General features: G+C 40.6%; 1 protein-coding gene and 1 non-coding gene across 2 annotated transcripts; both read right to left on the bottom strand.

Annotated features, from left to right (window-relative positions):
• Positions 1–7,523: 7,523 nt before the first annotated feature.
• LOC108522293 (nucleophosmin-like) lies at positions 7,524–8,300 on the bottom strand. Its single transcript, XM_017862392.1, has 2 exons — positions 7,773–8,300; positions 7,524–7,685 (listed from the first exon to the last, which is right to left on the bottom strand). The coding sequence occupies exons 1-2, from the start codon at positions 8,298–8,300 to the stop codon at positions 7,524–7,526; spliced, it is 690 nt and encodes a 229-aa protein (XP_017717881.1).
• A 2,178-nt stretch (positions 8,301–10,478) lies between these two features.
• TRNAC-GCA (transfer RNA cysteine (anticodon GCA)) lies at positions 10,479–10,550 on the bottom strand. Its single transcript has one exon. It is a non-coding gene; the product is annotated as a tRNA-Cys (tRNA).
• Positions 10,551–15,187: the final 4,637 nt, after the last annotated feature.

Below are 15,187 nucleotides of genomic sequence, written 5' to 3' on the forward strand. Positions count from 1 at the left end.
AGAAATTTGCATAAGTAATAAGGAGCCAAATGTTAATTAACAAGACAGTGGGGAAAATGCCTCCAGAGAATGTCAGAAAGCTTTACAACAGCACCTCCTATCACAGGCTTAGAGCCCTAGGAGAGGAAAATGGTTTCATGGGCCAGGCCCAGGGTCCCTCTGCTTTATGCAGCCTTGGGACATGGTCCCTTGAGTCCCAGCTGCTTCAGCTCTAGCCATGGCTAAAAGGGGCCAACGTACAGTCTAGACCATTGCTTCAGGGGGTGCAAGCCCCAAGGCTTGATGGCTTACATGTGGGTGTTGGGCCTACAGGTACACAGAAGTCAAGAATTAAGGTTTTGGAGCCTCCATTTGGATTTCAGAGGATGTATGGAAACTCCTGGATATCCAGGCAGAAGTTTGCTGCAGGAGTGGAGCTCTCATGGAGAATCTCTGCTAGAACAGTGCAGAAGGAAAATATGGGGTCAGAGCCCCCACACAGAGTCCCCACTGGGGCACTGCCCAGTGAAGCTCCTAGAAGAGGGTCACCATCCTCCAGACCCCAGAATGGTAGATTCACTGACAGCTTGGACCGTGCACCTGGAAAAGTCACAGACACTCAATGCCAGCCCATGAAAGCAGCCAGGAGGGGGACCACACCCTGCAAAGCCACAGAGGCAGAGTTGCTTAAGGCCATAGGAGCCCACCTCTTGCATCAACATGCCCTGTAGTCCCTTTGTTTTGACCAATTTATCCCAATTGGCACAGTGTATTTACCTAATGCTTGTACTCCATTGTTTCTATGAAGTAACTAACTTGCTTTTAATTTTACAGGATCATAGGCAGAAGGAACTTGTCTTGTCTCAGATAAGACTACAGACTTGGACTTTTGAGTTAATGGTGAAATGAGCTAAGACTTTGGGAAACTGTTGAGAGGGCATAATTGTGTTTTGAAATGTAATAAAGATGAAATTTGGGAGGGGCCGGGTGGAATTATATGGCCTAGTTCTGTGTCCCCACCTAAATCTCATCTTGAATTGTAATCCAAATTGTAATCCAGTGTTGGGGGAAGGACCTTGTACAAGGTAATTGAATCAAAGAGGTGCTTTCTCCCACGCTATTCTCAGGATAGTAAGTTCTCACGAGATCTGATGGTTTTATAAGAAACTTCCCTCTTCACTAGGCTCTCATACTTCTCTCTCCTGCCACCATGTGAAGAAAGATATGTTTGCTTCCCCTTCTGCCATAATTGTAAGTTTCCTCAGCCCTCCCCAGCCATGCAGAACTGTGAGTCAATTAAACCTCTTTCCTTTATAAATTACCTAGTCTTGGATATTTCTTCATAGCAGTGTGAGAACAGACTAATACAGGTAGTATTGTCATCTTAACTATATCAAGTATTCCAATCCATGAACATGGGATGAGATTCCATTTATTTGTCTTCTTTAATTTATTTCAGCAATGTTTTGTAGTTTTCATTGTACAGGTATTTTGCTTTCTTGGTTAATTCCTAAATATTTTACCATTTTTGATACTATTATAAATTGAGTTATTTTCATAATTTCCTTTTCAGATTGTTAATTGTTAGAAATGCAACTGATTATTGTGTGTTGACTTTGTATGCTGCTACTTTGATGAACTCATTTATTCGTTTTAACAGTTCTGTGGGATATTTGGGATTTTCTATGTGTAAGATTATATTACCTGTGAACAGAGATCATTTTACTTCTTCTATTTCAATTTGAATGTCTGGTTTTTTTTCTTGCCTAATTTATCTGGCTAGAACTTCCAGTACTATGTTGAATAGAAGTGGTGAAAGTCAGCCTCTTTGCCTTGTTTCTTATCTTACAGAAAATATTTCAGTTTTCACCATTGAGTATGACATTTGCTATAGTTTTCACATGTGGTTTTTCACATATGACTTTTATCATGTTGAGGTAGTTTCTTTCTATTCCTAGTTTCTCAAGTGTTTTTATCGTAAAAGAGTGTTGAATTTTGTCAAATATTGTTTCTGCATCAATTTAGATGATCATGTGGGTTTTTTCCCTTCATTCTGTTAGTATAGTGTATTATATTGATCAACTTTCATATGTTGAACCACTGTTGCATCCCACAAATAAATTCCACTTACTTATGGAGTATAAACCTTTTAATAAGCCACTTAATTTTGTTTGCTACTATTTTATCAAAGATTTTTGCATAAATGTTGATATGTTCTTGTGGTAGTGAATAAGTCTCACAAGTTCTGATGCAGTTTTATAAGGGGAAACCCCTTGCACTTGGCTCTCATTCTCTCTCACCTGTCACCATGTAAGATGTGACTTCTGCCTTCTGCCATGATTGTGAGGCCTCCCCAGTCATGTGGAACTGTGAGTCCATTAAACCTCTTTTCCCTATAAATTACCCAGTCTCAGGTATGTCTTTACCAGCAGTGTGAAAACAAAGTAATACAAATGTACACAAGATATATTGGTCTGCAGTTTTCTTTCCTTGTAGTGTCCTTATCTGGCTTTGGTATTGCAGTAACACTGAGCTCATAAAATATTTTAGAAGGTATCACCTCCTCTTCAATTTTTTTTGGAAAAGTTTAAAAAGGGCTGGTGTTAATTCATCTTTAAATATTTAGTAGAATTCACCAGTGAAGCTATCAGGTTCAAGGCTTTTCTATTTTGGGAGAGTTATATAGGTCTATATAGATTTTCTAATTTTTTGTGATTTAGTCTTAATAAGTTATGTGTTTTTAGAAATTTGTCCATTTTATCTTGGTTATTCAGTGTCTTGGCATACAATTTTCATAATACAAAGTGTTGGGAGCAGGCCCCCCAAAATCTGGCCATAAACTGGCCCCAAAACTGGCCATAAACAAAATCTCTGCAGCACTGTCACATGTTCATAATGGCCCTAATGCCCAAGCTGGAAGGTTGTGGGTTTACAGGAATGAGGGCAAGGAACACCTGGCCCACCCAGGGCTGAAAACCGCTTAAAGGCATTCTTAAGCCACAAACAATAGCATGAGCAATCTGTGCCTTAAGAACATGCTCCTGCTGCTAGCCCAACCTATTCCTTTAATTCGGCCCATCTCTTCATTTCCCATAAGGGGTACTTTTAGTTAATTTAATATCTGTAGAAACAATGCTAATGACTGATTTGCTGTTAATAAATATGTGGGTAAATCTCTGTTCGGGGCTCTCAGCTCTGAAGGCTATGAGACCCCTCATTTCCCACTTCACACCTCCATATTTCTAAGTGTGTGTCTTTAATTCCTCTAGCTCCACTGGGTTAGGGTCTCCCTGACCGAGCTGGTCTTGGCAAGAAAGGATCGTAAAATATAATCCTTTTTATTTCTGTAAAACTGGTGGTAACATCCCCACTTTCATTTCTTATTTTAGTAATTTGAACCTTCTCTCTCTTTTTGTTAGTCCACCTAGCTAAAGGTTTGTCGATTTTGTTGATTTTTTCAAAGAACCAACTTTTGGTTTTATTGATTTTCTATTCTCTATTTTGTTTCATATTTTTTTATTCTCTATTTCATTTATTTCTGCTCTAATCTTTATTACTTTCTTCTTCTAGTTTGAGGGTTAACATGTTCTTCAATTTCTAGTTCCTTAAGTTGTAAAGCTAGGTTATTAATTTGAAATTTTTCATGTTTTGTAATGTAAGTATTTATAGCTATAAATTTTCCCCTTATCATTGCTTTCACTGTGTTCCATAAGTTTTGGTATGTTGTGTTTTCACATTCACTGTCTCTAAGTATTTCTGATTTTCTTTGTGATTTGTTCTTCGATTGATTAAGAGTGTGTTGTTTAATTTCCACAATTTTGTGAATTTTCCAGTTTTACGTCTGTTATTTATATTCATCCTGTTGTGATTCAAGAATAGATTTTGTATGACATATATCTTTTTAAATCTATTGAGACTTAATATGTGGCCTAACATATGATCTATCCTGGGAAATGTTCCATGTGCACTTGAGGAAAATGTGTCTGCTGTTGTTGAGTAGTGTTCTGTATGTATCTACTACATATAATTAGTTTATTGTGTTGTTTAAGTCTTCTATTTCCTTACTTATTGTCGGTCTGATTGTTCTATTTCTTATTGTGAGTAGAATGCTGAAGTCTTTATTATTTGAGTACTTTCTGCTTCTTCCTTCAATTATGTTGTTTTGATTCTTGCTCCATGTGTTATTAGGTACATAAATGTTTATAATTGTTACATATTCTTGTTGTATTGAACTTTTTTTTAAAGCGAGATTGGGGTCTCACTCTGTTGCCCAGGCTGAAGTACAGTAGTGCAATTATAGCTCACTGCAGCCTCAAACTCCTGGGCTCAAGCAGTCCTCCCACCTCAGCTTCCCAAGTAGCTAGGACTATAGACACATGCCATCATGCCCAGCTAATTTTTTACTTTTTGTACAGATTGTCACTATGTTGCTCAGATTGGTCTCAACTTCCTGACCTCAAGCAATCCTCCTACCTTGGCCTACAAAAGTGTTGGAATTACATGCATGAACCACCACACCTGGTCTAAGCTTTTTATTAATATATAATGTCCTGGATCTGCTGGGGGGCATACCCAAGATGGCCGAACAGGAACAGCTCCAGCCTCCAGCTGCCAGCATGAGCGACACAGAAGATGGGTGATGTCTGCATTTTCAACTGAGGTACTGGGTTCATCTCACTGGGGTATGTCGGACAGTCGATACTGGTCAGTGGGTGCAGCCCAACCAGTGAGAGCTGAAGCAGGGTGAGGCATCACCTCACCTGGGAAGCGCAAGGGGGAAGGGAATTCCTTTTCCTAGCCAAGGGAAACTGAGACACACAACACCTGGAAAATCGGGTAACTCCCACCCTAATACTGTGCTTTACCAAGGGTCTTAGCAAACGGCACACCAGGAGATTATACCCCACGCCTGGCCCGGAGGGTCCCACGCCCATGGAGCCTCCCTCATTGCTAGGACAGCAGTCTGAGATCTAACTGCGACGCAGCAGCGAGGCTGGGGGAGGGGTGCTTGCCATTGCTGAGGCTTAAGTATGTAAACAAAGCCACTGGGAAGCTCAAACGGGGTGGGGCCCACTGCAGCTCAAGGAGGCCTGCCTGCCTCTGTAGACTCCACCTCTGGGGACAGGGCATAGCTAAACAAGAAGCAGCAGAAACCTCTGCAGATGTAAATGTCCCTGTCTGACAGCTTTGAAGAGAGCAGTGGTTCTCCCAGCATGGAGGTTGAGATTTGAGAATGGACAGACTGCCTGCTCAAGTGGGTCCCTGACCCCTGAGTAGCCTAACTGGGAGACATCCCCCACTAGGTGCAGACTGACACCTCACACGGCTGGGTATACCTCTGAGACAAAGCTTCCAGAGCAAGAATCAGACAGCAACACTTGCTGTTCAGCAATATTCTATCTTCTGCAGGCTCTGCTACTGATACCCAGGCAAACAGCATCTGGAGTGGACCTCAAGCAAACTCCAACAGACCTACAGTTGACGGTCCTGACTATTAGAAGGAAAACTAACAAACAGAAAGGACACCCACACCAAAACCCCATCAGTACGTCAGCATCATCAAAGACCAAAGTCAGATAAAAACCACAAAGATGGGGAAAAAGCAGTGCAGAAAATCTGGAAATTCAAAAAATCAGAGCACATCTCCCCCTCCAAAGGAATGCAACTCATCACCTGCAATGGAACAAAGTTGGACACAGAATGACTTTGACAAGTTGAAAGAAGAAGCCTTCAGTCGATCAAACTTCTCAGAGCTAAAGGAGGAACTACATACCCAGTACAAGAAACCAAAAACCTTGAAAAAAGAATGGAAGAATTGATAACTAGAATAACCAATGCAGAGAAGTCCATAAACAAACAGATAGAGATGAAAACCAGGACACAAGAACTACGTGACAAATGCACAAGCTTCAGTAACTGACTCAGTCAACTGGAAGAAAGAGTATCAGTGATTGAAGATCAAATGAATGAAATGAAGTGAGAAGAGAAGTTTAGAGAAAATAAAGAGTAAAAAGAAATGAACAAAGCCTCCAAGAAATATGGTATTATGTGAAAAGACCAAATCTACATCTGATTGGTGTGCCTGAAAGTGACGGGGAGAATGGAACCAAGTTGGAAAACACTCTGCAGGATATTATCCAGGAGAACTTCCCCAACCTAGCAAGGCAGGCCAACATTCAAATTCAGGAAATACAGAGAACACCACAAAGATACTCCTCAATAAGAGCAACTCCAAGACACATAATTGTCAAATTCACCAAAGTTGAAATGAAGGAAAAAATGTTAAAGGCAGCCAGAGAGAAAAGTCAGGTTATCCACAAAGGGAAGCCCATCAGACTAACAGCCCCTCATTTCTGCATTATTGTTTTCCTTTCTGTAGTGAAATGTTTACATTTCTTTCATATATATATATGTTGCTTTCAAGATTCTCTTTGTCTTGGGATGTTGAAAGTTGATTATAACGTGTCTCAGTGTGGGTCTTTTTAGTTTATCTTACTTGGAATTCATTGAGCTTCTTAGATATATATATATATATATATATGTATATATATGGGTTTTTTAATATGTACATATTATATAGCTATTTTCTTTGTGGCTTTCATGGGGATTACATTTAATATTATAACAGTACAACACTCCAATTTGAATTCATGCCAATTTAACTTCAGTAACATACAAAAACTCTGGTTTGTTAACAGCTCCATCACTACCCCTTTCAGTTGCTGATGTCACAAAATCACATCTTTATATATCATATGCCCAAAAACATGAACTAATAATTCTCTTAAGTGCATTAGTCTCTTACATTATGTAAAAAAAAAAAAAGTGGAGTTACAACTGTTGTTGCTATAACACTAACTTTAACAATTGCCCATGTATTTACCTTTACTGAGATCTTTATTTTTTCATATGGCTTCATGTTACTGTCTAATGTTTGTATAAGGTGAGAGATTAGGATCCAGTTTCATTCTTCTACATGTGGCTTGATGATTTTTTCACACCATTTTTTGAATAGGGTGTCCTTTTCCCTCAGTGTGGGTCTTTTTAGTTCATCTTACTTGGAATTCATCGAGCTACTTAGTTTGTTTGTTTGTTTTGTTTTGTTTTTGTTTTTTGAGACAGGGTTTTGTTCTGTCACTCAGGCTGGAGTGCAGTGGCATGAGCTCAGCTCACTTTTTTGTTTTTATTAAATTACTGAGTATTCACATGTGTATTTTTTGTCTCCCCACCATTTCCATGTCTAACCACCGCTACTATTATGTCCTATCATAACATTCCATACATATTTAAAACCAAACAAAGGGTGGAGTTCCATCTTTAAAAACTAAACAGGCATTTTGGACAACACATTCTTGGCAATGGAACCTGGACAACATTTACCAAACACGGTAGGGAAAGTTCTCACTCTGCATTATAAAAAAGCCAGATATCAACTGTTACAGAAATGAAATGAGATGAAAACTTTTTAATAAATCGTTTAAACTATTTTCTTAAAGAGACTTCCTCTACTGCCAGAGATCTTGAATAACCTCCTGGTCAGTCATCTAGAAGCAATTGTTCACATAACTGATGAGCTTGGCTTCCACTTTGGGAATAGAACTACCTTTTTCTATACTTGCTTGCATTTTTGCTTTAATGTCTTCTACAGAACTAGGTCCTTTTGGTGTTTCAGGAGATTTTTGCTGTTTTTTGAAGGATTCTTGTCCATTTGATCTTGGTGTTGATGGTGGTTTTGAGTCTTTTCCATTCTGATTTGACTTTTGTGCATTTTTGACTGGAGTATCTCATATAGATTTCTTCACTGGTGCTTTTTCTTCAGTTTCCTCATCATAAAAATCATCACCATCATCATCTTCATCAGCAACAAGTTTTACTTTTTTCTGTGGAAGCTTGCTACCACCTCCAGGGGCAGACTGCTTTCCAGATATACTTAAGAGTTTCACATCCTCCTTCTCTTTATCTTCTGACTCTGCATTTTCCTCCACAGCTACTAAGTGGTGTCCACTAATATGCACTGGCCCTGAACCACACTTCAACTGTAAGACCACTGGTGGTGTTATTTCAAAGCCCCCAAGGGAAACCGTTGACTGCACAGACATTTTCAAAGTTGCCAGTGTTACTGTAATTGGACTGCCTTCATAATTCATTGCCTCTGCTTCAACAGTGTCCAATTCATCCATTGCTCCAGCCCCTAAATTGATTGCTCTTAAAGATAACTGGTGCTCATTTTCAATATTATCCACCTTAAAGTGATAATCTTTGTTGGCCTTTAGTTCACAACTGAAAAGATAGTTCTGGGGCCTCAGGGGCCTCATCTCCATGTCCACGAATCTTCCATTAGGTGGTGGCACGCACTTAGGTGGGAGAGAAGGCGGATGGAGATAAACAACCACTGCTCAAGAGAATAGCTGCACAGGACGGAACCACACCAGGGCGATCTCAGCTCACTTTAACCTCTACCTCTTGGTTTCAAGCAATTCTCATGCCTCAGCCTCCTGAGTAGTTGGGATTACACGCACGTGCCACCATGCCCGCCTAATTTTTTTTTTTTTTTTTTTTTTTTTAGTAGAGATGAGATTGCACCAGGTTGACCAGGCTGGTCTCAAACTCCTGACCTCAAGTGATCCACCCACCTCAGCCTTCCAAAGTGCTGGGATTACATACATAAGCCACTGTGCCCAGCTGAGCTTCTTAGATTTTTATATTCATGTATTTCATCAATGTTGGGTAGTTTTCAACTATTATTTCTTCAAATATTCTCTCTCCCCCATTTTCTCTCCCTTCCTCTTCTGGGATTCTCACAATGCATATGTTGGTCCACTTGTGGCATCCCACGGGTCCTTTAGGCTCTGTTCACTTTTCTTCAGTCTTTTTTCTTTCTGTTCCTCTATATTAATTACTTTATCTTCTGTGTTTGCCAACTTTTGTCTTACCATGTTTTATGATGGATAGTTTTTCCTCTCAGTGTTTTAGTTCACTGATTTTCTCATTGGCTTAATCTATTTATTAAGAAGAGCATAGACCTATTCATTGAGTTTTTAATTTTAGTTATTGTATTTTTAGACATAAAATTTATATTTTGTCTTTTCAAATCTCCTGAGTTACTTTTCATGCTTTAAATTTCCTATTGAAATTTTCAAGGTTGGCTTTTATCTCCTTGAACACAATAAGCATTGTTATTTTATAGAGTTTCTGGTAGTTCTAATATCCAAAGTCCTTTTGTTTAGTTCTGTGGTCTGTTATTTTTATTGATTCTCATTCATAGCTTTTTGCTTCCCTGTGTATATGGTGATCTTTGACTGTATGCTAAAATTTTATTTGTAGAACTAATCTAAGGCCAGGGACAATAATATCTTCCTTTATTTGCTTTTTCCAAGTAAATAAATTATATTAAGGTGTCCTGAGCAATCAGACACCTTAATATAATTTCGAGGTTTGAGTTTTCCTGAGCCATTCAAAAGTTAAAAAGCCTAGCCACAAATTCTTACAGTGACTGAATTTCTTTACATTTACTCTTATCCCTTGAGCTCCTAGTCAGAAGCCAGAGTTGGTGTCATCAATGTCTATACTCTAGTTGAGCCCAGAATTCTGACTTCTATCTCCCTAGTTTTGAGAGGCTCCCAAAAGCTCCACTCAGGTTCTCAGCTGCCTCTTCTGAACTGAGAAATACACTCAGGGCCAAAGCAGCTTTTAGTATGGAAATTTAAATTTCTGCTTCCCTTCCTTCCCAAATCTACATCTGGTATTTCCTATATTAGTTATTTGATACTTTTAATGAGATGGTTTTCATATTTTCTGAATTTTTATTTGTCCTCATATAAAAGATTATTTCAAATTTCTTTGTTCATCAAGGAAAGTAGAGAATCCTCTGAAGATTTGTTACAGCCATTTATGTCTTAAATATTTTATCTGAATTTTTAAGTTTAATATAAAGTAGGGTCTACTTCTAGGTATTCTCATCAAGGAAATACTAACCCAGGGTAAGAAATAAGAAGTGTTAGGAGAGAAGAAGGGAGAATTAGGTGGCCAGAGTCTGTGGTAGAGGTAGCACCCTCAAGAAATTCGCAGACAGAGAAAAGAGACAACTTTTGACAGGGTTTTCAGATCGTTATAGTTGCCTCTGGGAAGTAGGAAGCTGCATATATTTCCTTCATACTTCACAGAAAGTAGTAGCAAGATCAAAGAGAGAGTCTGTGCTTTCTTTCTGGAGATTACAGTGAGGTTGAGGAAATGAGATACTGAGAAAGAGTGAGATCCACATATAGACCATGAGGGGCAAGAGACCCAGAAGTGGGGCTTGTCTGGGCTAACTTGGTCAGGCTCTTCAATCAAATGTGACCCTAGCAGTTATTATATTATCTGGGTGATGACCGGGGAGGATTCTTAGACCTTGTCCTGATCCAGACACTAAATTTTATCATGAAATAAAGCACACTAATGGTCACATGTGGGGAGAAGGGGCAGAAATCCCGGCACTACTTCAGTCATTAAAAATTAGTAGGGGGCACCTGGATTTGAACCAGGGACCTCTTGATCTGCAGTCAAATGCTCTACCCCTGAGCTATACCCCCAGGCCGGGCTTGCTGTCTTAATTTCACCTTTACAACTGTGCAGCTGATGGCTGTTTCTGGATTCACAGTCACATTCCTGAGGGGTGTGGGGAGCCTGCCCATGAAAGCCAGGCTCTCACTGCCATCACTTACTCCCTGGTCTACCTGTGAACACCTACTGACCATATTTCATGTGCCAGGCATATCCTTACCTCTGCCACCCCTATTCCATCTGCCGTGCAGTGGGCAGTCACTGGCTGTCCCAGTTTAACAGAAGCCTGGTTTCCCTCCTGCCTTCCTGCACTAGGGTGCTGAGGAGCGGAGAAGTCTCTGCATAGATAGACTAGCGGGTCTGAAATGAGACCTGGCCACAACCTTAAACCCTGAGACACAAGATGACCTACTGTCCCCCTTTCTACTGCATGAGTCAGATTGTGGGGTTGATCCCCCACAATAGGCTAAATATTGTGGAGAAGTAAGGTGAACAGCTTCAGAATCCCTTTCAAGAAGAAAATTGATTGGGGTGCTGGGGAAACACTGTGGTCAGTAGCTGTGAGCCATGCAGAGTATGGAGGCTGGGTTTCAAAACTCATTTCAGAGGGCGGGTGGCTCTGCATGGGCAACAAGAATAGGGAGACAGCAGGGGTGGGAGCTTCCTCCCACCCGAACAGCTGGGTCCTGCATGGGGGGCAGAGCCAAGGGAGACCCCACCACCACTGGTAGACAAGCCAAAAAAGGCTTTAACTCACCTATCAACCCTTCCCAATGCCTCACCCCATCCATCTTCTCTCCCATAGCTACAGTCTCCAATGAAGTCCACGAAGCTCACAAGGACTTTGGGTAAGTAGTGAATTTGTCCAGAAATACTGCGGAGGGTCCCCAACACCCATGGGCTGCTGGTACCAAGTTTGCCTGTCTCTCTGAAGTAATTTCATATTTACCATGCTTTTTTGTTTTCTCAAGGCCACTTCAACATGCCAGAATTGACCGTAGCCTCCCTCTGTTGGCCCAAGGTCGTGATATTTTCAACCAGCCAGCTCTGCTGAAGGAGCTGAAACTGGCCCCTTAGCTGAGTGTCCTGGGCCCCAACCCCTGCCTAGATGGAACCTCTCCCTCAACAACCTTGCATGGGTACATTTCCCCTGTCAGTGAGGCCACTGGCTGACTCCTCCTCACACCTGAACCTGCAGCTCTCACTCTCCACTATGTCATCTCTTCCCACCCCTTATAACACTGAGTGGAGACTTATTGGAGTAACTCTGCCAGGAAATGTGCCTAAGGGCATGAAGTAGCCAAAGGACTATGCCTCAGGCTCTATGGGACAGGAGCAGGGAAGGAGCTAACATCAGCCCAGGCTGGGAAGACAAGGAAAGGTCACTTTTGTTAAAGGCCTTGTACCTTGATACATTTTGACTCACTACTACATTAAGTTTGGACACTTAGGTTATTTCCAATTCTTTACTATTTGGAGGATAGTAAATGAATTTGTTATGATGAACAATGAATTTGTCAAAGGGTCTTGCTATTGATGCTCTGCCACGTCTCTGTTCAGCAGTGGCCAGATGTGTGCTGAGAAGTAAGGCAGGAACTAGAACAATTTACTTGAGTCCTACCAGATAATATCTGCACATCATCACACTTGGCCCTGGACTTAGAGGATCTTTACCATTCAAAGAAGAGAGTGCAAGCCTGTTGGAGCTGCATATGCAGGACTGCAAAAACATGAGAGGCCAAGTAAACAGGCAGAGAGAATTGCCCCCGGCACTGGCAAAATATTAACAAATATAGGCCATTAATAAGCTCAGTGAAGGCTGTTTCCATGGATCAGGTGAAAGGAAAACTGGACTGGAATGGGAGCAAGGATGTGAGGTCGGTGAGAACACTTGATTGATTTGAGTGGTTTTTCAGGAAAACAATAGCACAAAAACTGAGCAGGAACTGGAAGGTCACGGAATCAAGAGAAACTTTTAAAAGATGAATGACAGTAATGCATGTTATATGCTTATGATAATAATACCATAGAGAGGGAGCAAATGATACAGGAGAGTGAAGACATCATCATGGTGTGGTCCTTAAGGAAGCAAGGGGTGGAATTTAATTCACAAGTAATAGGTTGGCCTTGGATAAGAATGGGAACCCTTCCTCATAACAGAGGGAAAGGCAAATTATATGAATACAGATGGAGACTGTTTGGTTGGAATTGACAGAAGAAAGATAGAAGTGATTCTCATCTTATTGCCTTTATTTTCTGATTATTCAAGGTATTTGTCAACTTAAGTAACAGAAAGTGAGACTTTGTAAAAGAAAATGATGTTTATTTGGGAGTAAGTATTGCAATGGGAATACGTGTGCCATAGTAAACTATTTGCATATTCGGGAGGTAAAGGAAGACAAAGGTTATTAAAGGAAAAGTGAGGATTATATCATTGTTTTGAGATAATTCTTGGCTACAAGGATAAATAACAAAAGCAGCACCAGTGCAAGACTGGACAGGCAGTAACTGAACATATGTCCCTGTAGAAGCATTTTTGTATGTGTAAGTTTGCAATGGCCTTTGTGCAAAGTTATGGGTTTTGCAGAGTCTTTTGTGATGGTTCTTGTTATCAGGCATTCTTGCATAAGAACCCTCCCTTTTGCTGGGCATGGTGGTTCACACCTGTAATCCCAGCACTTTGGAAGGACAAGCCAAGAGGATCACTTAAGCCCAGGAGTTCAAGACTGGGCTGTGCAATATAGTGAGGCCTTGTCTCTAGAAAATATTTTTAAAATTAACTGGATGTGGTGGCATGTGCCTGCAGTTCCAGCTACTTGGAAAGCTAAGGCAAGAGGATTGCTTGAGCCTGGGAGACACAGGTTGCAGTGAGCCAAAATTGTACCACTGCACTCCAGACTGGGCAACAGAGCCATAAAATCTCAAAATTTTTAAAAAAGAACCCTCCCGAGTGGCATGGACCCGGGAGGCAGAGCTTGCAGTGAGCTGAGATCCGGCCACTGCACTCCAGCCTGGGCGACAGAGTGAGACTCCGTCTCAAAAAAAAAAAAGAACCCTCCCTTCCTTTTTATGGCCTTCTCCAGCTCTATTTGTCAGTGTTTATTTATTTATGTATTTATTTAGAGATGGAGTCTCACTCTGTCACCTAGACTGGAGTACAGTGGTGTGATCTCGGCTCACTGCGACCTCCACTTCCTGGGTTTAAGAGATTCTCCTGCCTCAGCTTCCCGAGTAGCTGGGACTACAGGCGTGTGCCACCACACATGGCTAATTTTTTGTATTTTTAGTAGAGATAGGGTTTCTCTGTGTTAGCCAGGATGGTCTTGATCTTCTGACCTCATGATCTGCCCACCTCGGCCTCCCAAAGTGCTGGAATTACAGGTGTGAGCCATCGCACCTGGCCTGTCAGAGTTTTTGATACAAGTATCTCCATTTTGATTCTGACAACTTCCACCTTTCCCCTTTTTGATCAAGATCTTTCTCTAAAAGCATTGCTGATCAAATCACTCCGTAGTTAGGATTTTGTTCCTTGGTGCTGAGATGGACCTGTTCCAAATTGCTACTCTGATCCCATTTTGGAGGGAAATGATTGGCCACAGTGGTGTGAGCCACTGTGCCTGGCCTAAAGATTTTTATTTAGTTAATTGATATTAAAATTATTAGAAGTCCATATTTAAGTGTACTTGTTAGCGTCTCCTCCATGAATCTGATTCCAAATGCTTTTAGAGAACAATCAAAACAATAACTGTGGATGACAAAACTTAAAATAATCATGTTTAAAAATCTGATATAAGTTCATTATCATCAGCAACTGACACAGAAATTTGGTTATTTTTGTGGCATACAACATAACCCAAATTATGTCTAGTGACATTGTATCTTTAGAAGTTTAACACAATTTTGGAACATTCAGGTCAATAACATATGACAAATGTGGTTGGGTGTGGTGACTCACACCTGTAACCCCAGCACTTTGGGAGGCCGAGGTGGGTGAATTAACTGAGGTCAGGAGTTTGAGACCAGCCTGGCCAACACAGTGAAACCCTGTCTCCAAAAAAAGTACAAAAATCAGCCAAGTGTGATGACACACACCTGTAATCCCATCTACTCGGGAGGCTGAGGCAGGAGAATACCTTGAATCCAGGAGGCAGAGGTTTGCAGTGAGCTGAGATCACACCACTGCACTCCAGGCCTGGGCAACAGAGTAAGACTCCATCTCAAAATATAAAAATTAAAATAACATATCACAAATGTGACTGAAAAAAATCTAGCATCACTTATCATCTGGCAATGCATCCCATATAATTTGCCAAACTAGTCTAATCATTTACTATCTCTGTAAAATGAGAGATACATCTTTTGACACTCTCCTGGGGCTCAACTGGAAAAATCACAAAGCAAATTCCAGGTCAGAAAGACTTAATTTAGAATTTTTACACTGGGGAAGCCTGTCAAAGATGCCAAAAGTTTTTAAACACCTGATTAAAACAGGATCACAGGTCACTGTGAAATAATAGTCATTCATTTAACCATAGTGATAGTTAAAAAAATTCAAAAGCAATACAGAAAGTTACATGGATTTTTTTGTAGCCTTAAAGCTTTCAAAGCTCAGTTTTCCTAAGTAATCAAAAACCTAATAAAGACAACATAGAAAATCATCTTGATA

The sequence above is a fragment of the Rhinopithecus bieti genome, unplaced genomic scaffold, assembly GCF_001698545.2.
Source record: "Rhinopithecus bieti isolate Rb0 unplaced genomic scaffold, ASM169854v2 scaffold_64120, whole genome shotgun sequence".
Classification (NCBI taxonomy): domain Eukaryota; kingdom Metazoa; phylum Chordata; class Mammalia; order Primates; family Cercopithecidae; genus Rhinopithecus; species Rhinopithecus bieti.

What these genes read in the sequence shown, in the direction of transcription:
- LOC108522293 (XM_017862392.1), bottom strand. Translation starts at nt 8,300, where the DNA reads ATGGAGATGAGGCCCCTGAGGCCCCAGAACTATCTTTTCAGTTGTGAA. An exon ending in AAAAAGCACCAGTGAAGAAA is followed by an intron (nt 7,686 to 7,772) that starts TCTATATGAGAT and finishes CCAAGATCAAAT; the next exon opens with GGACAAGAATCCTTCAAAAA.